This window comes from Hoplias malabaricus, chromosome 11, assembly GCF_029633855.1.
Source record: "Hoplias malabaricus isolate fHopMal1 chromosome 11, fHopMal1.hap1, whole genome shotgun sequence".
Lineage (NCBI taxonomy): Eukaryota > Metazoa > Chordata > Actinopteri > Characiformes > Erythrinidae > Hoplias > Hoplias malabaricus.
In genome coordinates this window covers 19,033,102-19,058,831 of record NC_089810.1, presented here as the reverse complement: position 1 = coordinate 19,058,831, position 25,730 = coordinate 19,033,102, and the positions used below count along the sequence as shown (strand labels likewise).

General features: G+C 39.0%; 2 protein-coding genes and 1 long non-coding RNA gene across 9 annotated transcripts in view; 1 reads left to right on the top strand and 2 right to left on the bottom strand.

Moving 5' to 3' along the window:
- The window catches only part of si:ch211-1e14.1 (UPF0606 protein KIAA1549), a 56,609-nt gene extending 48,708 nt beyond the window's left edge, over positions 1-7,901 (bottom strand). For both annotated transcript variants that reach the window (XM_066684791.1, XM_066684793.1), the window contains exons 1-2: positions 7,752-7,901; positions 6,108-6,329 (exon numbers count right to left, since the gene is read on the bottom strand). In XM_066684791.1, coding sequence (XP_066540888.1) covers positions 6,108-6,237 — 130 coding nt within the window. In that variant the 5' untranslated portion in view covers positions 6,238-6,329; positions 7,752-7,901. The remainder of the gene's footprint in view (positions 1-6,107; positions 6,330-7,751) is intronic.
- On the top strand, positions 6,864-25,506 carry LOC136709508 (uncharacterized). 3 transcript variants are annotated; one of them, XR_010804502.1, is made up of 7 exons: positions 6,864-7,201; positions 8,024-8,152; positions 19,238-19,360; positions 19,530-19,544; positions 19,664-19,857; positions 24,445-24,839; positions 25,211-25,506. It is a non-coding gene; the product is annotated as an uncharacterized lncRNA (long non-coding RNA). The 3 variants fall into 3 exon arrangements; XR_010804501.1 differs by having other exon boundaries at positions 6,864-7,833; XR_010804503.1 differs by lacking the exons at positions 24,445-24,839; positions 25,211-25,506 and adding an exon at positions 20,291-20,665 and having other exon boundaries at positions 6,864-7,833.
- hipk2 (homeodomain interacting protein kinase 2) overlaps positions 10,583-25,730 on the bottom strand; it is a 117,357-nt gene continuing 102,209 nt past the window's right edge. For 2 of the 4 annotated variants that reach the window (XM_066684794.1, XM_066684796.1), the window contains exons 11-16: positions 22,482-22,612; positions 20,255-20,431; positions 19,457-19,801; positions 18,584-18,831; positions 18,170-18,330; positions 10,583-16,377 (exon numbers count right to left, since the gene is read on the bottom strand). In XM_066684794.1, the coding sequence (XP_066540891.1) occupies positions 15,913-16,377; positions 18,170-18,330; positions 18,584-18,831; positions 19,457-19,801; positions 20,255-20,431; positions 22,482-22,612 (1,527 nt within the window). In that variant the 3' untranslated portion in view covers positions 10,583-15,912. The remainder of the gene's footprint in view (positions 16,378-18,169; positions 18,331-18,583; positions 18,832-19,456; positions 19,802-20,254; positions 20,432-22,481; positions 22,613-25,730) is intronic. The other 2 variants (XM_066684795.1, XM_066684797.1) reach the window with 1 other exon arrangement.

Genomic DNA, 25,730 nt, shown 5'->3' with positions numbered 1-25,730 from the left:
AAGACCATTCTTATCCTGAAGGGCTGCTACTCTTGTATACGCTGCAGAAGAAGCAGATAGGAAACATAGTTCTACAATCAGGCCTTACAGATAACAGCCACTGGTGTCTCGTCAGACAAGTGACATGTGGTGTAACAGACAATGCAAATCTGGTCCAAACCTGCACTGTAATAGGCCAAGGAGTGCAGAGCTTATCTGAATTCATGACTGACAGAGCCAAGAATCGCAAAGACTTTGTCATCAGAGGATGCTGATGACAGCATCTTAATCCAATTAATGACTGAAAGTGTGATTAAAATGAGCTCTAAAAGAGAGTAGCATAATAGAGTAATGGAGAGGAGTGTCCCTGGCCTTAAGGATCAGAGCAGATGGAAAGAGAACAAACAGCAGTGTTAATTAAGACTCTTTACTTCCTTTCATCCTGTAAATGCATTCCTGTTTGAGTCAAACCAACCAAATACAGAGCCAGAGCCAGAACCAACAGAACCACAAACTGGAAAAATAGCAGTCTCTCCTAAGACTCAGTTTCAGACATACAGTATTTGAGGGTTTCTATATCTGTGGTGAGTATTCATATCTCCTCTGGGAATTGATTCCCTAGAGTTACTTGAGATTTTACTCTGGCTCAGTACATTTACAATGTAAGGCTAAATGTGAAACTAAGATCCTGCTGTAGAAACCTACCTTGTTCATAGAGTTTACCTTAGAAGCACAAAAGAGAAAAATTACTTGCAGATGTCCATATTATTACTTATACTCAGCACCAGCATAAGTGAAGTGTGAGGCACAATCTCCATGCCAACTGCAAAGTGACAGATTAACAAATTTTTTTTTAAGAGAAGGGCTGTATATTTTATATTCTGTAGATACAAGGATGGGCAGCACGGTGGCTCAGCAGGTAGTGTCGCAGTCACACAGCTCCAGGGACCTGGAGGTTGTGGGTTTGATTCCTGCTCCGGGTGACTGTCTGTGAGGAGATGGTGTGTTCTCTCCGTGTCCGCGTGGGTTTCCTCCGGGTGCTCCGGTATCCTCCCATAGTCCAAAAAAACACACGTTGGTAGGTGGATTGGTGACTCAAAAGTGTCCGTGAATGTGTGTGTCTGTGTTGCCCTGTGAAGGACTGGCGCCCCCTCCAGGGTGTATTCCTGCCTTGCGCCCAATGATTCCAGGTCTGCTCTGGACCCACCGCGACCCTGAACTGGATAAGCAGTTACAGATAATGAATGAAGATACAAGGATGCCATTATTCAGCTTTTTTTTCATCTTGGAACTTACAGTTAATTGGTATGAGTACTGATTACTTATATTGCTAAAGAGGAGTAAAGACTGTAACTAATTTTTAATTTACACTATATATGTATTGTACAATATTGTTGTAATGTGACTTGTCTAGGACATTTATCTCAAGAACATATATACTATGTTATTAGCTCAGAGGCAGCATTCTTTGAGGGCGGAGCATTAAATCTCCTGATTGGTGGCAAAAAAAAAGTCCCTCTCCTCTATTGACCTAACTTTGGCCTTATGCTGAACTGATCTCCAAAGACAAAGTCAAACCAGTGCGCAAAAAAAACAAAAAAAACAAAACATCTCCCACTAAGCAATGAGAGCATTCAGTATCAAAGTGGCGCAATTCCAACAGCCCTGCTTACCCTCAATGGGATTTTGTTTGCTTGTGTGGCAGGCTCAGGAGCAGCCTGGGCATCGTGGCCCAGTGCCTTTTGATGGGCCTGGCATGCTGATCTGTCCTCTGTACCAAAAGTAATGAATAATGAAAGCTCTCATTGTCACCCTGTAACAGATCAGGTTTCAGATGAAAAGAGAAAACACTTGTAATTAGCCAGGGGTTTTGCTCAGAATTGAAAGATATTCCAAGAACTAAAAAAATGCTTTTTGATTCTTGATTTAAAATAGTGCAATCAAAGCTAAGAGGTATTAAAACTGGGATTCCTATTGATTTTACTAATCATAACTACAAAAATTGAGTTTTCATCTACACCAAATAAGAGCCAATATTTTTTTCAATTTTTATATAAAAATTACACAAAATATATTGTACAAATTACAATTTGAAAGTGTGGCAAGGAGCTTACACTGCTCATTAACACTTAATTCAAAGTGGAGCATCTACTTAATTTTGCAATAGTGCAGGAGAAAGAATCACCTAACAAACTTGTTCAGAGCATCTGCTGTCTCCATCGGTCCCTTGAAATGTGCTCAGCTTCACTGACTCCACAAGCTGGACTCTGGGACCCAGCTCACACGGTCACTGTTACACACTCTTCTAGGAGAGAAGAGTGCACAACTCCAGTCTGGAGGCAGTGGAGTAGAAAGCAGAGCTATGATAACTCCTGAGAAGAGTTACTGACAACAGGGAGAGAATGTGTGTCCACTAAGAATCAGCAGCTGGTTTTAAGCATATTGCCTCTTACTTTTCCTGTCAGAAGACAACCGTTTCATTTCAACTGTTTCATAACAAAAGTTTTTAGCCTGGGCTTTGTTTTGCCTAATCAATGTTAACAGATGTTTTTCACAAATTAATATGAATTTGCAACATAACAAAACTGGTTTGTGCCATGTTGTGTGGGAACTGACCAATCACACTTCCAGAAGATAAGTGTTTCTGAGTCCCGTCTTTCACCATGTGACACTATCGATTCCCCAGTGTGTTTTAATACACTGCAAGAGTATTCCATATTTTTGTAATACTAATATTTTGTCCATATCTGTGCTGTTTTGACATGAGGTCAGATGAGAATGTCAGGCTTTAAGCTAAGATCCAAACAGCCAGCCATATCGTATATACATATATACCCCCTTGCAATGTCCCTTCGCACTTCACAGCATTTTTCAAAGTTCAACTAGAGAAAATAATTAGCTAATTCCAAATGTATTGGTGCCCTTTAAACAATATACTCCAAACTCTGGAAATTTTATGTCATTAGCTGACAAAACCTACCAATAACACGTATGAGAATTTTCAGATATTAACCAGCTTAAAATATTAATCCTGATGTTGATTATGCAGCTATATAAGGAAAATCATGTGGCAATTTTTGTTGAGGGTCTTAGCAACATCATAATAAATCTCTGCTGTGGTTTTTCTATGTTGCTGCAATCATATTATAACACCTGTAAGCTGTTGATTTTTGGCATTATGAGAGTCCATAAGCTTTTGCAACCTGATTGATTCCTGCAAAATTAAGAAAATGACAATTTCGATGTCATTATTTCCCATAACTTTAGTTCTATCTATGGCTAATTTTTCAGAAAGTTAGTTAACCAATACACATACACACCAAGGGAAATTTAATACATGGGTGCTAGTACACCACTACTCAAAAACTAATTAATTACTAATTTCCTGTAGGTTGTGCCCCATACAATCATTATATCTACAGTGTCTCTGCTACTCCATCATTGCTGACTTCACTGGCCTCTTCAGCAGAACTCACATACAAACAGCAGAATAAAGAATAGTGAACAGCAGGAGGTCTGCTTTGAAAAGGCTGCTGCCTGACAGTTTTTTTTACTGGCAAATAAGTACTGCAGAGATAGTTTGAGTTACTCAACAAAAGAGGCTTTGCATCTATTCCCATTTGTACCTTAGACAGCATTTGTGTAATATAAATAAAAATGCCGGTACAAATAATGGGTATGTCTCACTGTGAGATTTTGCCTCCTATAATAAACTAACTTTGTAATGAGGATACTGCTTTCCAAAAAGTACATTATTTCGTGAATATGACTAACAAACAGCTGCTACAATGACATGCTTGAAAAATCTAAACTATTAGAAACTATTATGTTTATGCATTTTTCAATATTGTTAGTTTGTCTGATCTGAAGGACAAAACGGATGTCTCAAAAAGGTTGTGTAAGTGGTATGGTGCCATTACATGTACTTATTTTACTCAGGGAAAAGAAGGTCAGAAGGCTTCTATATTTGGGATACAAAAATGCCACATGAATGCCACAAAAATGACAATGAAAACTTGCCTAAAAATTCAAAGAGTAGAAAAGTCAAGTGTTCTCATTCTGAAGGGTTAGTTTCAAACTAAATGAGCTAAAGTCCATTATGGCACATACATACTTTTGTTGTATCTTTGAAACATTTTTACATTCTAGTAGCAATAGGTAAAATAAACACTGACAACAAAAATAAACAGATTCCTTTTCTATATAGGCAACAGGATTGTAAATAGGACTGCAAAATCTCCAGCACTGTATTTGTTTCTTTCCATGTGCCACCTACAGAATATGTTCTGTCACAAATAGCACCCTCCACAGATTCACAGATTATAAAACTAATACTACTACACTCGGACAGCGCAATGCATGTTAGACAGGGATATGTGGATTTAAGGCCCAATATAAATGTTTTTACTTTCTGACACATAATGCACTTTGTTTACATTTAACTTATTATTAAGAAACGATTAAGAAAATGTTGAACTTTTATCCAGGTCCATCCCAATATAAGGGGTAGAGTATACATTCCACAAATCACACAAATACAGCTGTAACTTAGAAATGCTTTCATCCAAAATCACAAAGCATAATATACTCGACCTATATAAGGATCAGATGATATTATTAAATTATGGCCTAATGGTTAGAGGACTGGGCTTGGTACTGGAATGTTGATGGTTCAATCCTCAGTTCCGGCAGGAACATCCATGGCTGAAGTGGCCTTGAGCAAGGCACTGAACTCCCAAATGCTCCCTGGGCGCCGGAATGGCTGCCTGCCCTTCTGGGTGTGTGTTCACAGCCCCTAGTGCAATAGTGTTTGTTTGTGTTCACTGCCACAGATGGTTTAAATCCAGAAGAAACATTTTGTTGTACAATGACAAATAATTGCACATTATTATTGTCCTATTGTAGAATGTTGGTCATCTTGTACATGCTTTTTCACAGTAAGACCATACATAATCTGTCAAGTTTGGTCTCGATTGGGCTTATTTTTTTGAGTTACAGCTGAAATAATGTATAAAGCTCCACACACTTCAATTCATTGACATGTTGCAGCAATAGTGTGTCCAAATGTTGAACTTTTTTGATAATTATTTACTTCCACCCAAAAAAAAACCCCAAAATAAACTGATTGTGCTTACCATTTTTAAACATATTGTTCCCTAATTGCTTCCCTGCACAAATAAATAAATTAAAAAAAAGGCTTCCTGAGAGAAATAGCTTAAAACCGGCACATTTGCTCTGCAAAAATGACACATGTAATCCCCTCATCTCTTCAGTGACTGGTATGAGCTTGCTTTGAGCTATGCCTCATCATATTTACTTGTTTTCCCTTTAGAAGTTGTGGCTTGATAAAACTCATCATCTGCTGCACGTTTTGCTCTCACAAACTTGTCCATCTTTTTGCTAGCAGTATTCAAACGTGCGTAGCTCATATTTTGGCTTGTGCTTATTGTCCCTAGCACGAGCATTAGTGATTTTAATCATTAAAGCTACAATCGGGATTATTATGGAATTTAATGATTTCTGGAGCACTTCTGGGCACAGGTGCAGTCACTTTTTCACACAGGTCATATGACGCTGACCATATAACATGATTCAGTGTATTAATTAATCATTGATCATTGTTATCTCCAGTTTCCGTATTTCACGTTCCCCTTTCAGCACCTGCACTTATCACTGAGACAAACTACTAACTGAGAAATCCTATTAGTGTTTCACTTAAAATTATACCTGGATTTTATGTGTAGACTTTAGATTCACAATGATTTTCAAACAGAAATGACTTGCTTCTTAAATCCTAACTTGAAAAGAGATCATAATTGAAATGGATTAGTCTCCAATATTTTGCCCAGTGATTCCATGTAGCCTATGGACCCACCACAGCCCTGAACTGGATATGTGATTACAGACAATGAGAGGTGCCACTGTAGAAGACATTAAAAAATTTGAAAACATAATATCCTATTCAAACTGATGAACACTTCTACATAGAACAACTATGACTGGAAAATCATGAAGGCAAATTTTTGTAGACACATGCATGTTTGAGCTTTATAGCAATGTTGGAAAATTTGATATCCTTCCTTGCGTGCAAATCTGCTCAGTCAGTGGAGGATCTTTACGCAACTTACCTTCAGCAGGTGTTTGTGCAGTTGTCATGGAGACCACCATGACCAGTTTTAAGTAGAGCATGCACCGGCCCCTGTGCACGGTGGCCCAGTAAAGCCCCGGTAAAGCAGTAGCAAACATCAGACCCTCCATTTAGAGAGGCACATGTTTTGTCCGAGGTGGCCAGAGAGAAGGGTCAGTCCACACTATGGCTGCTCACAGCAATCAGCCCACGTGTGTTACACCTAGGGATGGGCAATGTAGCAAAAACACTATGTCACAATTCCTTTCACAGTATGCATCACAGTGTTTTGGATCACAATACACAATATCTAAATACTGCTACCCAAATATTTGGAACAATAATATTTATTCAGTAATCCACATAGTGTACTGTTCTTTTTCAAGTCAGCAGAAACAAACATTCTATTCTATTAAATATATTCAGCTGAACAGCACTGACCACATTCATCACGGTACCAAGAGTTATCACGATAACGATAAAGCGTTGACATATTGGCCATCTCTACTCCCCTCTTGTGAAAAGCATTGCAAACGTGAGCTATTCCGAACAACGCATTTGTAGGGCATACCGCGAACCATGATCAATAATACGCACACAGCACCAGAGATAAACGGGAACTGGTTACCCAAAGCCCTCTACCCAGCCAATGCCGCGAGCTTGAGGCGCTCCTTTGTTCCCGTTACTTTAGCTTTCAAACGAAATCACTTCATTTGAATATAACGGTCAACTTACAGCCGAACGCAGAGAACGGAGTGCGGCTGTCGAGTCCGTTTCCACACACAGCTAGCTTCATTAACGCTAAGACGCGGGTTACAGTCTGGGATTAAGCAAACGAACCTGAAGTTGGCTTTATTTTACGTTCCACCTTAAATGGTGCAGACGACAGAATGGGATTGCGGTTCCATTTAAGGTGGACTGGAAAATGTGTATTAGAAGCTTTCGAAAAAGAATTCAGCACCATTAAGCTAACATTAACGCTAGGTTGTGATGGGATAAAGTGCTGATTAACCGCCGCTGTCTGTGACTAAAGCACCCGGCTAACTACGGACCTCTTCCCTCGTTGAAAAACGTAGTACTATCTACTAGGTTTAGGTAACGTGAACGGTCTTATTATTGGTGTGAATAAAACCACTCACTAGTTATAGACGTTTCTTTGTAATGCTGTAAGGTAACGTTTGCAGTATTAAATGGAGCTCAATGTGTGACTCAATAACCGCAATGTGTGTCTGAAACTACTGGCTAGATATGGAGCAGTCTCTTGCCTCTTATCCTGATTTCGCCGTAATGTAACGGTTTACGTTACCGCTATTCAGGTAACTTTAACGGTTTTCTGATACCACATTGGAGACGTTTCAGCTAACGTTCCATTACGTAAGTTAACCTTTAACGTTTCCTAGCTAACATTAACATTAACGTTACTTCTTACGAGAAGCAAAGCGAATCTGACAGCAACGGTGTTAACGGTTGTCATCTTGTGACCACAGAGCTGCTGAAAAACGACCGTGGTATACAGTTCTCCGTGTGTTAACCGTCAAAGAACCGTGCCTGCTAATGTTCGGAAATATGGACGTTTATTAAACGTTTTTCAATGCACATGCTTCTCTGAAATCTCAGCTAGCTAAAGCCCAGCGAGAGATCTTACCCTCAGTCAGAGCGGAGACTAAATGGATTTCCAGATGAATATGAGTCGATGTAATCCACACTCAGTTTCACATCAGGCGCAGGTCTACACAAAAGTTCCAGGTTTTCCATGATCTCCGGACATAACGGGATGATTTTCTACGAGCCTGATATTCTCTCTCTCTCTCTCTCTCTCTCTCTCTCTCTCTCTCTCTCTCTCTCTCTCTCTCTCTCTCTCTCTCTCTCTCTCTCTCTCTCTCACTCCGAGCATCCTTCCCTCCTCCCCTTTCACAGGCCTAATGTGGAGATTTATTCGGATGAGCTCCACGGCTATTGGCTGAGAGCGTTGTCCGTCACTCTCCGGGTTTGGTTGACTCCCCCAGCGGCGTCTGCGCTTCCACGGCAACGATCACTGTACACAAGGTACAACACAAGACATTCATTGTCTGTAACCGTTTATCCCGTTCGGGGTCGCGATGGGTACGGAGCCTACCCAGAATCACTGGGCGTAAGGCAGGAACACACCCTGGAGGAGGCGCCAGTCTTACGCTGGGCGACACACACTCACTCATTCACTCACACACCTATGGACAATGTAATCAACATAGCAACTTAGAAGTCAGGTATGCTTTTTGCTAGCTAGAGAATACAGTGCAGAGCTTAAGAATAGTAGAGGGAGTTACAGATAAAACGCAAAGTGTAAATTGCTAGTGAGCTGTGAGGATCAGCTTGGTCAGAGGCAGTCTGTTTGTGTGTATTCAGGATATCGTTGGTGTTGCTGGTGTATCCAGGTTAACAGCGCATATGTAGAAAATATTCTTGAACCTGTTTTTTTTTTTAATCTCCTGGCTCTGATGTCCCAGCACCAGATGGCAGGGGTTGCAACAAGGAGTGGCTAGGGTGTATGGGGTCTGAGAATTTGTTGATGGCTTTCCACTGACTTCTGTATGGGTGGAATGACAGCATCATTGTGTGTGATGTATTGAGTGACCAGGTGAGAACCACAGCTATGTGGACACACAGGAATTTGAAGCTGCTCACTCTTTCCACCATAATCCCCTAAATGCTCAGGGGTGTGTGCATTCCACTCCCCTTCCTGAAATCAGCAGGCTGTTCCTTGGATGTGCTGACACTGGGAGAGGTTGTTGTCAGTGTTCCACTTTTCAAGGAGCTTTAATTCCTCTCTGTACGACCCCTTGTCCTTTGTTGGTCATGTTGCCTAAAACTGTTGTGGGACTGTGGTTTGTGATGCAGTCATAGGTGTACTGTGTGCAGGGTATGGATGAGGGTATGCAGCCTTGTGGGCATCCTGTACTGATTGTAAGGGTGCAGGAGGTATGGTTGCCCAATCTAATAGAATGTGGTCTGCAGGTGAGAAAGTCCAAGATCCCGTTACAGAGTTTTGACTTATTGCAGGAGAGTTGAGTATGGAGACCAGTTTGAAATGGATGATGGTGTTAAAGGCAAAGTAAAACATTACCCACCTTCTCCACAGCGCAATACATGAGGGCTTTTTACCCATCTAGCAGGTACTTGTCATGAGCATGGGAACTTTAAGCTCATGTGGAGCTGATCCAGAACATCTACAGAGGTTACACAGAATGTCCAGCCTGGATGCAGCAAAAAGTAGCAGACATCAGTGTCTTCAAACATTTTAGGAACAACAAATGCACAAAACTAATAATTATGCTAATGTCATTAAAATCATAAGTAATATACTAATTAATGAGTAATATACTAATTTATTTTAAAGTGGATTAGCCAGATATTTCATAGATATGCAACTGAGAAAGCAGAATTGAGTGAATTCTACAAGACATAACTAAAATGTACATTTATCATAACCTATTAAGAACAGCCCATGAAATTTTTTTTTCAAATATGGCTATATTAATTTTATTATTATTATTATTATTATTATTATTATTATTATACACATTATAAAAACCTATAAGAAAATTCTTAAGTATAAAACCTTATAATGTGTTTCAAGCACAAAGATGCAAATAAATAGACAAAATAGACAAAGGGTGATGAGGCATTTAATAGATCACTGTTATTTTAAAAAACTTTAGTGACTATGTTAGCTCATATTGCCCTCTTGTGGTAATAAGAAGCAAGTATATGAATAAACTAATTTACTAAATTATTGCACAAGTGAGCTCATATTTAGAAGAAAAGAAATATATTTATAATTATGCAAAACTGTTCTGTTTAAATAATGCTAAAATAAATACAGATGTATCAGCAAACAGCTGTTCAGAGGAAATAATGTCAAGTGAGCCTAAGTTACATTATTAATACCAAGGAACCTCGGATTCGCTTATGAATAAATGTGAAATTTTATTTTTATGCATAAATTATAAAACACCTATATGATGTGTTCTGAACATACGCACTATTCAACATTTGAATAGGCAACGTTCTGAGCTAGGTTTTGCAAAAAAAAATTACTTATAAACATAAATATTATTTGTGACCACCCTTTGCAGTGCAATCTGCTTTTCTTTCTTTTTTCAACACAATATATATTTAACCTTTGCCCTTTTGAAGTTTTATTTTTATTCTATTATTTTTAATATATTATGATGCAAAGGTAAATCTTCTACCCAACAAGTGTACTCAAGGTTTTTTCAAGTAAATATATGGTGTAAACTGCCTGATGTGTTTGTGTGTGGGGGGTGTAAAATTATATTAATAGAATTATATGATATGCGCTTGTATTAATCAAGTGCAATATTATTCACTGTGTTAACTTATATTTAAACTAATACACTTCTCTATAAACTGCCATAAAAAGTCTTTTAAATCATCAGAAGGAAATTATTATGAGACAGGGAGACAAATGCCGTGACTTAACAGTTTAATGTAAATCCAAGACAAAGTGTGATTACATTTCTACACATATACAATATGCATATGTGAGCATACAAATTCTCATTAATAACTCGATTCACCTCGGAGACCGAAAAAATGATCAAAAGTAACAGTGAATAACAAGCTATAACATAGTTCACCACAATGCGAGCCCCTTCTCACCCTACAGTTAGTAAATAGAACAATTAAAATAACTATATTCTTCTATAACCCAGATGTTTGTCAAAATCCTCCGTAAATTTACACTGCTATCATTAGTTGTCAAAGCCTAATATAAATTCACTCAATTTTTCTACAACGAAAATTAAGAGAAGCACACAACATCTTAATGGTAACACAAGCGCTTAGTAGCAAGTACTCAACTTTTAGGAGTTAAATCATTCTTCTTATTATTATATTCATTTTAACATTCTATAAAGCCAGTAAAATATCCATTCTCATAACATACTTAATAATATTAGTCTAAGGTATAGGGTACACATAGCGCTACGTTAACAATTTGAAATAATGAGACGTCACACTTCTTCAAATCCCCAATAAAGAAAGCTAAATAATAATAATAAAAAAGACATTAACAAAGAATATACTTGGAAATACTGCAGCACACAATAGCTTTGACAACAACTAATGAGATACACCATTGAAAACCATACAGCAAAATCAGGGTCAGGGTCTGATGCTTTCTTAGGTCTTCAGACATTATAGAAAAATATTTATTTTACATTTTATTGTGAACATTTGTTGCTGTGCAAGTAAAAAAAATGTTCATGTCACAGATGGCTGCAGAAATGGCTACAGTGCGTCACAGCTACATAACATTACACTGGTTATTTGTGTTGTGTGACAAACTGTAATTCCTGTATGAGCAAATCCATCTGTTTCTTGTTGTTATGTATACATGGAGAACAGTTTATACTTTAGCTAGTACACATTACTGGAAATCACCAGGTAAACTGAATTTTTAACAAATACAAAGAGCCTTTAGGGCTGGTGACACAGTCAGGTTTCAGTCTGTGATCAGTTTACAGAGAATCAGAAGACGGTTCAGTTAAAATTACTTTAGACCTCTAACTCGGGGTTAAAGGTCATTGCTTACTTTTTTGGTTCTAAAATGTGTTATGGAAAATGGCCATATTGTAATATTTGGCCTCTTAGCACATTTGCACATGCAGAGATAGATCCAAAACATTTCAGCCCGTGTCCTGAAGGGAAACCAATTTAAAACACAAACACTTAACAAATCAGCTTTAAGATTGTAGATGTGCTGTCACTGTGCCACAAAAAGTCAGTGATAAAACACTGGTCACCTCCAGGTTTGTTCAGCAGTGTGTGCTTTACGAAGCGTCTCATACTGATTGCAATATTTAGGGCAATAACCTAGATTTTGTACTGTCAGGTTCTAAAAACACTTCAAGTAGAAACCTAAGAGGCCAGTTGGCATTGGGAATGTATTTCACATTCGGAAAAAAAGTTCATTATTTTGACAAACATTGAACTGGATAGTAGTTTGAGTAACATAACAAAAACAAACAAACAAACAAACAAAAAAAGAAGTACCCCTAAGCCTTAGAAAATGACCAATACAATTTTTGACGTTTCCATTTTCACCATTGCTTAAAGCTTTGAGTTAATAGTTTGGAAGGCAGTGTTTTGACATCAAACTGTCAGGAGGGGATGGTCTAAATAAAAATCACAAAGATATTTTATTGTTACATATATAAAAAATGCTATATTCAGGCATAGCACATTTTGGTAATTATAAGGTCACTGGATCTATGTTACTGCTTACATTTCTCAAAAAGATACACATTACATCAAAGCAGTAGAACCTATATATTTCAAAAGTAAGTTATTACTTTGTAGGGTTAATAGGGCTTTGTGAATTATTTCATGAAGTTCAGATGTGATAAGCCAAACAAAAGTGAGAAAAAACAAACAAACAAAAAGTAATTTTGAAAAATAAATAAAAAACAATCTTGGCAAGCCTGTTCGTTCTTGTGAGACTTATTGCATTCTTTTTGAGGAAACAATGTTCAGAGTAGCAATAAAAACATGACACATCTACTGGTAGCTATAAGCATGATATATATCAGATGTTTTAGTCTCACAATGTACATTCATCTTGCACTAGTGGCCATTTTGCTAAAGGGTTTACCATTCCATCCATTTAGTTTTGTCTTTATTTTTATATATTCCAATTTTTTTTATATTCTAATAACTATATCTAATGAGAAAATGAACCAACATTTAGTAAAACAGATAATGGGTCTACATCAGATGAAATGTAGAACAATGATTCAAACACAAAGGACATTGACCAGCTTAAAACATACAATGCACAGTTAAGAGGCTCTAAAGACTGGATTAGTTGATGTGTTGGTGTTTTTTTTTTTTTTTTGTAAGAATATGCATTTGTGTACAATATGTGTGCTGTAGTTGTGTATTTCTATGTTTGTTGAAGTTTTTGTCAGGGGAAGTTGTGTGCATTGTTTTCATGCTGAATTTCTTTGGTGGGATGAAGTTAAAGTCTTAAATCACAGCTGAGTCCCCATTTGGTCAGATAGGCCAGTGTCCATTTGATGACTGGAGACTATAGACATTCCTTCCGGAATGGAATGTTTTTTATGTGGTTCTGATAACAGAGGATCCTCTCCCTCCCAGTGTGCTCGAGCCAGTGAGCCTAAACCAACCAAATACAACTACAAAAGCAAAAGGCATCCCAACTGCCCTAGAAACGGACCAGCTATTAATGGTGTTTGTTTGACTAAAGGTTGAACCTCAGTCAGCACAGTGACAAACTCTGTTTTCAGGTTCCTTTGCACAAGTTTGAGCCCCCTTAAGAATTTTCTGCATTACTGTAACTTAACAACCACCAGTTACAGGTACAATTTTAAGGTTTTTTTTGTTTGTTTGTTATCTGTAGAGCTTAATGAATAATTATATTTTTAAAAAATCCACTAATAAACACCCATGATAAACTATTGCAGCAATCTCTAAAATAACACAATATATCTGTATCATAGCATATAAAAACAAAACCACATCAAATGCATGTACTGTGGTATGACATGAGAGGGGAGAACTAGATGCATTAAAAAATGCATGTGCCCTCTTTCTGACAAAATGAAGACCACAAAACGTAATTAAATCATTGGCTACTTGACAGGTCAGCATTAACTCAAGACAGCAAAATGAAACAAAACATTGGCCCACAAATTCTTCAACTTATCAATTATCCCTTTCTCTCAAAGTGATACCTAGCACAAGTGATTCCTTAAGTAAGATGAAGAGAAACAACAAAATAACACAGATAAATTTGGGCATAACTCTTCCAGGTGTACACATTTGCAATTAGCTTCAGTTCATGCAGGGCAGCTGTGAAAAACACAGCCTTCGAAGCAGAGACTAAAAACCCAGTCAGATCTTCCTGACCCTGCTGAACGATGCTTCGGATCAGAGTATGGTGTGCATCCATGCAGTGCCTCCTGTAGCGCAGCTTCCTCCAGGTTCTACGTGCTCAAAACCAACATGCTATCCTCATTAGGATGCGGAATTTAGGCTTTCTCTCCCATCCTACAATTCCCATCTAAATCCATTCAGTGCCATTTTCTAGCACCTTAATCTCTCTTGTCCCTACCTTGACCCGCTCTCTCACCCTCCCAGGTTTACTGTTTCTACACCATTATCTGCACCAGGCTCGTAGGGGCCAATCAAATGGCCACTCTCTTGGCAGACACTCAGAATCTTCTCATCTCCTTTCAGCGCCTGGTGTGCTGTATCTGGACTTCAATTCTTTTAGCAGATGATATTCTGATCTTTGTCCACAAACTCATTTTTCTGACTAATAATCAGCCTTTATGTAGCAGATGTCAGACGAATTGTGTAGTGCTTCAGTTTTTCCATCAATATACATGTGAATTCCCTTTTATGACAAAAACAAACACAGCCTAAAGTCAGTGCCACTGGGTGGGTATCAAGGTTTCTAAGACACAGCTATGATACACAGTAAACATACTCTATATATAATATAGTAACCAATGTTACTAATCTTACTGAATGACAACTTTGGTTCATTACCCCAAGCAATTATCTTCATCTAAAATGTCAAATAACCTCATGCACGCTAAAGAAGAAGCACTGTTGTACAAGATGGTTTTCGGTGTATAATAATATAGCTATAAATAACATTTAGGACTATGCTCACACCTGGAAGTCAAAAACAAAAACACCTCAGACAAAAAGATGTTCAACCAAGGAGCCATCTCACAGGCTAGTTTCTGTTGGTTCTAGAAAGTTTCCAGCCAAGTAAACTGTCGTAATATCTGTAAGGCACTACGAGGGAACAATGATAAACCTAAGACCATGGAGATTTACATCGCACAAAGGTGCAGAGGAAGGTGTACCACGCACATGGCTGACGGCAGCACACACGCACACACAGACTTTTATGTTGTACATGCTTGTTATTACAACCACTTTGTGCAATCACATTTAAAGAGAAGGAAAAAATCTATTGGTATCAGAAAGGTTCTTCATAAAATAAACGGTTGCAGCCTGCTACATTCTAAAAAGGGGGCCTAGCTAAATGTCCTACGGTATGACAAAACTTATTTTCTTTTCTAAACATGAACACAAACAGAGAAAAGTCTATAAATACACTAGAAAGTTTTTGTCTTTTCTGTCATATTTCCAGAAGATTCCTCCAGTTGTTGTCAGGAGAAGACGGCGGGGTATACATGTACCCTTCACCACATGATTTGGAAACGTTTAAGACAGTTCAAGGCCATCATTATTTTTTCTTTGTAGAGCAGCAGATATTCGTATTTCACCTTTATCCCAAGTTCTTATCCAGAATGTGACTTCATCTCAACAGTCAGTGAATGCCTTTAAAAGAAAATCAGACAACCAAACAAAATCTTGGTTTAACAAAGCTCTCCATCTCTCCTAAAAATGCCAACAGGTGTGACACTGCTGTAAAAGAACTCAATAATGATAAAGAAAAAAAAAGTCTCTGATTTCCATGTGAAGAATGAGGAAAAACCTAAAGTAAAATAATTAACTGGCCCTTTTTAAAAGAAAAATAAACTCAGAAAACTCCTTTAAACCTTTTCCATGCCATTATATTCTCTCCCAGGGTACTCTACTTCTTCCTTTTCTTCTACTTCTCACTCCGCATCTTAATTGTCTTCAAGTTTAAGCGTGTCAGGGACGGGGTTGGGGCCATTTAGGCTTGAGCAGGACTCTGTCTCGAGTGGAGGGGTAGAATGGTATAAGCAGCGATAGGCTAGGCTCCAGTGTTTTCATCTTTAGAGGTAAGGGTACTGGTTCATCTTGGTGGGGCTCAGAGGATATCCAGTGTAGACAGTGGAGGCGGGTGAAGCACTGATGTATGTTTGGTGGGCGAACTGGGCCTGGTACTGGCTGTGGTGCAGTGTGGGTGAAGGCAGCACTCTGTGACCCATGCTGACTGGCACCTGGTGGACGATGCCTGGGGGGTAGCTGGCATGCTGGACAGCGTGGCGGGCTGATCCCTGTGACGCCACCAGGTGTGCCACAGTACCAGTAGAGCCCAGGGCAGCAGGAGCTGTGTAAGTATAAAGGTGGGGTTGGCCCGACAAATGTGTGGCAGCCAGGTGGGGGTGGACGTTGGTGCTGTGAGAGGGGCTGTTGTGGTGAAAGGAATAAGGAGCCTGGGCAGCCATGGTAGGGGTGATGTAGGCCTGCTGTCTCCGGTGCCCTCCATTTCTTTCTACTGCCATGTGCTGCTGAGCCTGAAAGATAGTGTACAAGGGTTACACATATACAAACCCCCAAGCAGATACACAAAAATTTTATACACTATTTTTAGTTATTTTTCAGCTATAAATCTTTAAAAGCGTATAAAACCTGTTGATGTGGTTAAAGGAATAGTATGACTTACTGTTCAGTATTAAAAAAAGATCAAAAACATCACTGTGAAGCCAAATGCTGCAGCCAGGCATTTAAAAGTAGTGGTTGCAGAATCTGGCTCCCCTTCATTAGTGTGCATCATAAGTAAATAGATTCAAAATAACAATTGCCATTTCTGTTGTTTCTATTTTAACATATAAAATTCAGCATAAAGCATTAATCATAAACACAGACATACAAATATCAAATCTTCTCTGTAGCATATTTGTAAAAGGCTGGAAATGGTTTAATTAATTTGGAAGGCAGATATAGTTGAAAAAGGTGGTGTGAGCCAAAATAAAGGGATACAACAGTCTTAAAGGATATGAATTTTAATATATCTGAGAAATACATTTGGCTCAGATACTGATTACAGATTGACACCAGTTAGCTATAAAATAAAAAATTACCTCGTTTTTACACTCTCGTTTACCTCGTTTATTTTATCATCTCCACTGACCAGCCAGGTGCACTTAGTAGTTCCACAATTACTGACTTGGCCCCTATGTTGCTATTCATAAGTTGTTAGCACCCTTTTACGCTGTTTTAGTGGTCAGGACCACCACAGACCACCATAGAGCAGTTATTATTTGGCTTGCCAAGATTGTTTTTTATTTATTTTTCAAAATTACTTTTTGTTTGTTTGTTTTTTCTCACTTTTGTTTGGCTTATCACGCCTGAACTTCATGAAATAATTCACAAAGCCCTATTAACCCTACAAAGTAATAACTTACTTTTGAAATATATAGGTTCTACTGCTTTGATGTAATGTGTATCTTTTTGAGAAATGTAAGCAGTAACATAGATCCAGTGACCTTATAATTACCAAAATGTGCTATGCCTGAATATAGCATTTTTTATATATGTAACAATAAAATATCTATAAATTTTTATTGATTTTATCTATAGATTTATCTATAGATATCTATAGATTTTTATTTAGACCATCCCCTCCTGACAGTTTGATGTCAAAACACTGCCTTCCAAACTATTAACTCAAAGCTTTAAGCAATGGTGAAAATGGAAACGTCAAAAATTGTATTGGTCATTTTCTAAGGCTTAAACCTTTCTAAGGTTTGTTTGTTTGTTTTTGTTATGTTACTCAAACTACTATCCAGTTCAATGTTTGTCAAAATAATGAACTTTTTTTCCGAATGTGAAATACATTCCCAATGCCAACTGGCCTCTTAGGTTTCTACTTGAAGTGTTTTTAGAACCTGACAGTACAAAATCTAGGTTATTGCCCTAAATATTGCAATCAGTATGAGACGCTTCGTAAAGCACACACTGCTGAACAAACCTGGAGGTGACCAGTGTTTTATCACTGACTTTTGGTGGCACAGTGACAGCACATCTACAATCTTAAAGCTGATTTGTTAAGTGTTTGTGTTTTAAATTGGTTTCCGTTCAGACCACCATAGAGCAGTTATTATTTGGGTGGAGGATCATTCTCAGCACTGCGTTACACTAGCAGGAATGGATCGGACACAGCAGTGCTGTTGGTCTTTTTAAACACGTTTGTGTCGCTTCTGTGCTATGACAATGAGTGTAGAAACAATTAGATTTTTTTAATGTTTTGGCTGGACAGTGAATAATATATAAAATAACCTATGATTAAACTGACGAGCTGCATACCTGGCTAAGATTGAGTGGCTGCTGCTGGAAGGGGTGTGGCCCTGTACGCTGCTGGCGATAAGCTCCGCCTCCCGGAATGCCTCCTGAAGAATGATTGTTGCCAGGCAATCCTCCATTGGAGGACTTAAACTTGTAAGCAGAATTCTGGTGGTTCATAGTGTCTGGAATGATCAAAGACATTTATAAAATGTCAGAGAGGTGATAATATATTCAGCAAAAACTGTAAGTGTAGATTGAAATAAACAGGATTGTGTTTTCAGTACTACTTAGAAAATCAACAAAACCTATAATTTGATGCAGGGCAGCCAAACATTTGCATATGACTCTAAACAGTAGTGTATTCAGTGTCTGTTAAATCACCACATTACTGTATCTTTAACTTTAACATTCTTATTGACTATCTTGCTGCCTCACCAGGCAGGAGGCGGTCACACTCATTCAGGCTTTCACTAGTCTGGCTCTTCAGAGGGGGGATGATGATGGTGCGGGGGTTTCCATTGCTGTAATCATCCAGCGCTGCACCCTTCGAGTCATAGTTGTTGCCATTGGGACCAGAGGTACGGGCTTCCACACTGTAGGGGCTGTTATTGCTGGAATCAGAGTCTGGAGAGTCGTGGACTGTCACACAGCTGATAACATTCTTCCGCTGTTTGGATGATGTGCTGTGGGAATGTGAGAGAAATACAATAAAGACCTTGCATGCAAGGCTGACAATAACAACTAAGTCATATCATAATCATAATAATGTGTTATGATTAAATATATCATCATGCATCAGAGTATCCCAGTTGTATCACCTGTTACAATTACTATATAATTATATGATGCTTTTTTTTAAGCTGATTGAAAAGTTATTGAAATTATTTTCCACAGTTGTTCATAATGATTTATTTACATTGCAATAAACATAATGAGAACTGCGGGAGTTTTTAGTAGCTGTGTTGATGCAAATTCATGTAAGGAAGTCTGGATAAGCGGATGGGTAGAGGAATGGATGGACAAATATACTGAAATAGATCCATCAGTTCAAATCTCAATTCAATGATTCAGTCTGGGGCTGTTTTCCAGATGCAGATGAAGAGCTCCACACTGAGGAAACTAAGCTGTCAGTGGTGGTTCCCCAGTGAACACCCTTTTCAGTAATGTTCTGAGTGCTAAAACAGTCTTAGTGCCTTTTCTCAAAAATAAATGGTAAGTGCACCCACAGACACTTTTAAGTATTTCACTTTGCATTCCCTCTTGGGCTGAGCTGGCTTTTTTTCCTGTTTTTTTTCCCACTGTGCTGACCTGGTGTTGCTGGGCTGCTTGTGCTCATCCTCCTCATCCGTGTCGCTGCTGATGGTGATGATACTGACCGCAGGACTCGGGGTGTCTGGTATGATGATGGTTTGGCGTGGGGGGTTGTGTTGAGTGTGTTGTGCGTGCTCTCGCGTGGTGCTGGATGCCTGATGTTCTTCTCCCCACCCTCCTGCTCCTCCTCCCCCTCCTCCACAGGTCTGTGGTGGTCCACAGGTAGCAGAGGGTCCATTCTGGAGCACAGCACAGCGTGGAGGGCTGTTCTCCTTCACACGCTTAGAGCGCTGAGGGGATAACACCGCCTGCGAGGAGGACACCTCATATGCAGACACATTCCTGAAAGGAAAGGGATGGACTTTTGATGAGACATAAAACAATAACTGAAGGCAACTGTGAGTTTCCAAAAATGAACATTAAAATCTATTATTTCATTTTAATTTATTATAAAAGATTTTGAATATTCATCTGCACCAATATATTCTACAACTAGCTGAATTTTAAATTTATAAATTTTAAAACTTCAAACATCATAAAAACTAGCTTTTTGGCAGAAAAAGCAGTGTGTTTAGTTTATATAGTGTGATGTACACAGCTTGTTGAACTCCCAAATTAGGTTAGGGTTTTTTAGATAAATAAAAACTAATACATGTAATAAACCATTAATGCATATGGAGGCTTTTCCCATGCATTAGGTTTGTTAACCAGTTTAAAGGGGCATATAATAATGTATTAATTGATGTAAAATATATACAGTTTTAAACAGAGTTAAAATACCATCAACGTACTAACCTGCTGTTCATTTGGTGCTGTTTGCTCTTTTTGGAGGAGTTATTGTTTGTTGGCTGCCTCATGACATGGGCCACACCAACGTTCAAAGGCTGCTGGGAAGGCAGTGCCACATGACCAGCGAGCAAAGCAGGCTGCTGCATGATGGGGTTGTAATGACTGCCATGTGGATGAGAATTCCTGTAAAATGATAGCAACATTTATCAAAACTGCATATAAAAAATGCACACACGTGATATTACTTTTCCTAAAATGAACCTGGCTACTATTTAACATATAATGTATCATATCAAATAAAAATGCTTGTTTAAAAGATAACTAACTTTTCCTGGATGTCGTACATCTCCATTTCCTATTGTTTAACACATCAAATTGCTGTTTAAAGCTGTCTACTTCTATGAGTGGTTATTAAACCTGGCCCTGCGTGAGTGCCTGCTTTTCTGTATGTTAGGATTTTCTCTGCTCTAACATACCCATTAAATAAATATTTAAATAAGTATTCTGTATGATCAGGTGTATTAGAGCAGGGAAATACAGGAATATAATGGATATGTATGTTACCAGGGCTGGAAACCCTGCTGCTCACGCAAAGTCAACAGACACAACACAAGCTGTGATGCACTGTTTGTCCAGTAGAAGGCAGCAATGTCTGTATCAGAGTGAACTGAGTGACAGCAGAGAGATGGCTCTCAGCGGAGAGATGTCTGACTCTGCAGTGGAAGTGCGACACTTTTGCAGGCGGGCTGCTGAGGACAATAGAGCCCTGAGGGCTGGGCTGAGGGGGTAGAGCTCCTGTTCTCCACACATCAGCAAAGCCACCGCAGCCCAAGCCTGGGCTAACACCGACCACTGCTGTCCACACAGCAGCATCAGCAAGCTCCAAAGCTTCCTCTTCTAGTTCAGTCTTGGACCTACTCTACCCTAGTAGCCACTCAGGGACTCCAACAGATTATAAAATTCTCAAATTATAAAATGTGCTCATGATGAGCAGATTTAAAATAAAACTGTGATTCCTCCTGGATGCATAATTCATGAGCAAGTTTGTTGGTTTGTTGGTTAAGTTCAGTTAGTAGAGTTTATAACAGCTGAACTCTTTTAATCTGCCAAGCAATCTTACACCCGCCCCTCCGTTTTTTTTAAGAGTCACGTCCTACTTTTTTTTGCATTTTATTATTACTACTTTTTTAAACCAAAAACATAATTTTACTTGACCATTTTCCAACTTCATACTGTCTTTGCTAATGTACCTTTACCTAACTGATGTATGTTTTGTTTGGCTGTCCTGTATGATGCCTCATTCCAAAATTAGTATTGCACTAGCTGCCGTTCCTTAAATCATTAATTGGAATAGGAGAGTTGTTTGGAATTAATTTTCTGCCTAAATGTTTAATAGAAGACTATTGCATTTTGAGAAGACCAGAGTGCTCTAAGCAAACACTGGTTTCTTTCAAAACTTGAAAACCTGATCAATAAAGCTTCCCCCTCCAAAAAAATGTAATATGTGTAATTCACTCTGGTTCCTTTCAAAAAGAGGCGCTTAAGAAACCATCCCATGATTGGTGCAATGTTAGGGAGAGTCCCCAGACATCTCTGACTGGCTGGAGTTTTGACATAAATGTTCTAACTTTTTGCATCCACCAGAACCAGTCAATTTTAAAGTTTTAAAAGGATCCCAAGTGTTTTTGCACCTACATGTTTTGTACAGAAAGGGCATTGCTGAGCAGGCTTTCAAATAAGAAACCAAATGTTTGCTTAGAGCACTGCTGCCCTCTCAAAATGTAACATTCTTCTCTTGAACATGTTGGCATTTTTAGAGGTTGCTATATGAGCAGATGTATGTAAATGATTTTGGTGTGTGTGCCATCAAAAAAAATCTATTGACTTTAAAATAAGCTGATTTTGAATGGCACAGTTTGAAACTAACAGAACTTATGTATGACTAATACATGTCAGTAATATCTAAAAACTGTAGTATCTGTTTAACTTGAGTGTCTAACTTGGAAACTAAAAATATGTTGATATTAATTTCAGCCATATTTTATGTAGATATTTGCTCACTCTTCTCTAGTAATATATCTATAACTGAACCATCTACACAGCCACTTGCAACAAGACGAAGGTCTCTTCATGTATCTGAATAGAGAATAATGTTATATGTTGACAGAATGGGAAATACAGTGAGATAATATTGGAGATACTATTGTATCACTGAGTGGACATTGGATTGTACCTCCAGTTAGTAAGAGGCTGGGAGGTGCTCATGGTCTCGGGGATGACGGTGGCATGCTGTACAGAGGTGTGTGTGAGTTGCTGCCAAGCTGGAGGCAGCAAGATCTGCTGAGTACCAGAGGGCCAGGCCTGCTGCAAGGAAAATAAAGAGAGAGGAAGAGAGCAATTAATTTGATAAACGGCTGTAACTGAAAAGATGGTTGTATGTAAATTTGCTGTGACATCACAAAAACACTGAACACTAAAGAAGACGTTTTTGCAGTGTAAAGGCCAGAGAATGAACGGGTCATTTTGAAACTTTACTGCATCCGACATTTTAAGGTGTATTATTTTGTTTTTCTGAGGTATGAGCCCTTTAAAGCTTCAAATAGTTCTTGGTTGTCATGGTTATTCCACCAACGCTGTAACTAATAATAACAACTAAAACACGGACCACCCCTTTGAATTTGGCATAGACCTGGTGTACAGGGCTAGCCCTTTAGCTAAACAGGATAGTTAGCACAGCCACAGATTTAGAGTAAGGAGAAAAGGATGAAGCTATTTGCAGCTGTGACCGCTGGTGAGTGTGCCAAAATGTGCCAAAGAGCAACCAAATGGGTCAAACAGCCCCTTTGGACACACAGCTCTCAGTATGCAGCGAGCAGCACCAGAAACATGCTGCTTTTTCACTAAATCTTTTGAACACTATGTTTATGCTAAGATAAATAATACAGAGCGTAAAGCAGACAAGCAAGCCTCATTTATATATTGCTGCTCAGCGCAAAAGTGATTTGTGCATCGCTCAGAAAGCAGATTATACAGACAAAAATGGAACAAGTTTGTATAAGCTAAGCAAACACAGCTTTTCGGAGGACAAAAAGCCACTGTGGAATAACAAAAAGCTTTTGTCGCTCTCATTTTAACTTCAGTTTTTTCCTCCCCTTTTCTTGGCACCGACATCTTAGAGGTTCATAATAAACCTCAGAAAGAAAACACTGAGCATGGTCTTGACTCACGTCTCTAAAAAAGATAAGACTCTTCCTTAATAAAGATATGTAGCATCTTCCAGGCACAGTGCTGATGTGTTAGACATTTTCCAAATCAGCTCAGGATTTAATTAAATTCACGGGCCCTGTTCAGAGGCTTTGTGTGGAGCTGTTTTGTATGGCTGGAGTGGAGTGCAGGGAGTGCCAGGCGTAATTTGCCCAGAGACGTAGCTCGCAGAGGAGTGTCTGCAGCCCTAATGGTTTAATGCAGCTCTATTGATTAGCAGTTTAATGTACAACTAATGAATTGTTCCTTTAATACCATTTGCACATCTATTTTACGGTGCCATCAGTATGGGCTGCAGCACTTGGCTCACACAAAGGGGGTCTAACCACAAACGCCAGGGGGCTATTATGTTCAAGCTTAGAGACAGACTAAACAGGGGCCTTAGGAAAAGAGAGACGCTCAGTTGTGTTTGGCCATGAGTGCAAAGCACTTGCATGTCTTCTGTGGTATATGGCTCCTCTTACAGGAATTATTCTTTAGGCTTTTGCTGGAAGGTCTAATAGCCTGCATATTTACAGTCACCTTCATCTTTGTTTGTTGTTGCTCTGAATCGAAATTGTTTTGTCTGAAACAAATATCGTGATTAGAGGAGAAAGTAGAAAGCGGCACTGGATGTCATTAGTGGAGTTGAACAATTCTGGGCTGCAATTTATCTCCAAACAATGCAAAGGCAATAAACACAGGCAAACTAGGATTGTAAAAGCTGAGAAACAAAAAGCTACAAACAGGTTTGTTCTCATTTAGATTTTCTAGAACCACCCCAGTCAGCAGTTTGTATTGTTCTGGGTGGGAGACTTAAAGCTCTACTGACCTATATAGGTGCAAACTACACTCTTTTGTAAGTTTTATAAAGCTTTGCACTCATTACAGAGTAGATACTTTCCTTCCTAACCACACTGACACAGAAATTTCCATACTCTGTGTCCCTGCAGCTCTTTGCCTACATTCCTGGTGCTCTGAGTCTGTCTCTCCTCTTGTTCTGGTCTGGGTTGTGTAATCGTCCTGTGTGCCCTGGGACAGTAACCCAGATAAGGCTCTTTTCCAAGCAGAACCGTCTTCTCCACGGCGGCCCCCTGACGCCAGCGCCCTGCCTCCCTCGCTGGGTGAAAGCCCTTTGTCACCCCCAGAGGCTCTGAATGCACTAGTGCTCCCTCCCCAATTGTTCCCGCATTTTCTGCATTCCTGATCAAGATAAAGGCCTTGGCAGACTGGGGCCTTCTGGAACCACCCGCTGCCTCTCTGCTCACACCCAAAGAGACGAGGACACCCACACCTTCAGGCAAACACACTTACTGAGAGAGAGGCTTTTCTTCTATGCAAAATCCAGGTCAGTATGGATATCATCACCTTAGTTGTATATTACCTTAAAATGGGCAATGATAACGTCCTACAGTGTCCATATTAGAGTCTGTTGTATATAAAAGAGTACAATGTACGTAAAGTTCAAATCCTCTCTGCTCACACCCAAATAAGTTATACTGTGATGTCACAATCATGGACAAATTAGAACACAGTAGTGTAAAAATAAATGATAAATAAATGTGAGGGAAAAATATAATAAAACATCAGAAAAATGTTGAATAGAAATGCCTGACATGCAGTACACCCACTTAGTAAGACAAGCACACTCCATTCAATAATGCAAACAATTAAGGGTTGTTTGAAATGGCCTGGAACTGTTTAATCTCTCCTGCCCAGACTAGAATTTCAACACAAACATCAGTGGTCCAGTGAGGGGGCTTCCTTGTGGGCCCTGAGGGTAAAAAGACCCTCAGACTCCATACATCTGAGAGGCAGCGTCCATCAGTGTCCGTCAGAACGTGTCTGCCATTCACTACAGGGGAGGAAACACCGGAGCTGGGATACAGTGACGCCAGTCACCAGCGAGGGCACACGCTCAGAACAGAGAAGAGAGAAGACCTCGGAACAGCTCCTGAGACACACATGCACCATGTGCTACTGTGGTAAAGTATAGTCACTGTCAAAACAAAACCTTTTATCTCCATTTTAAACGTTTTTCATTTTTTAAAACATAATTTGAAAATTGCAGCAGCTATTACATACGCTCAGAATTTCATGACATTTATTCTACAATGTTTTAAGATTAAATCATCACAATAATGTAGACTGAAAATTAAGATGGTTTTTGCCTTCTCCTGTAAAGTGGCTATTTTGGAGATAGAAGGTTTTGTTCCAACAGCGATTATGAGAGAGACTC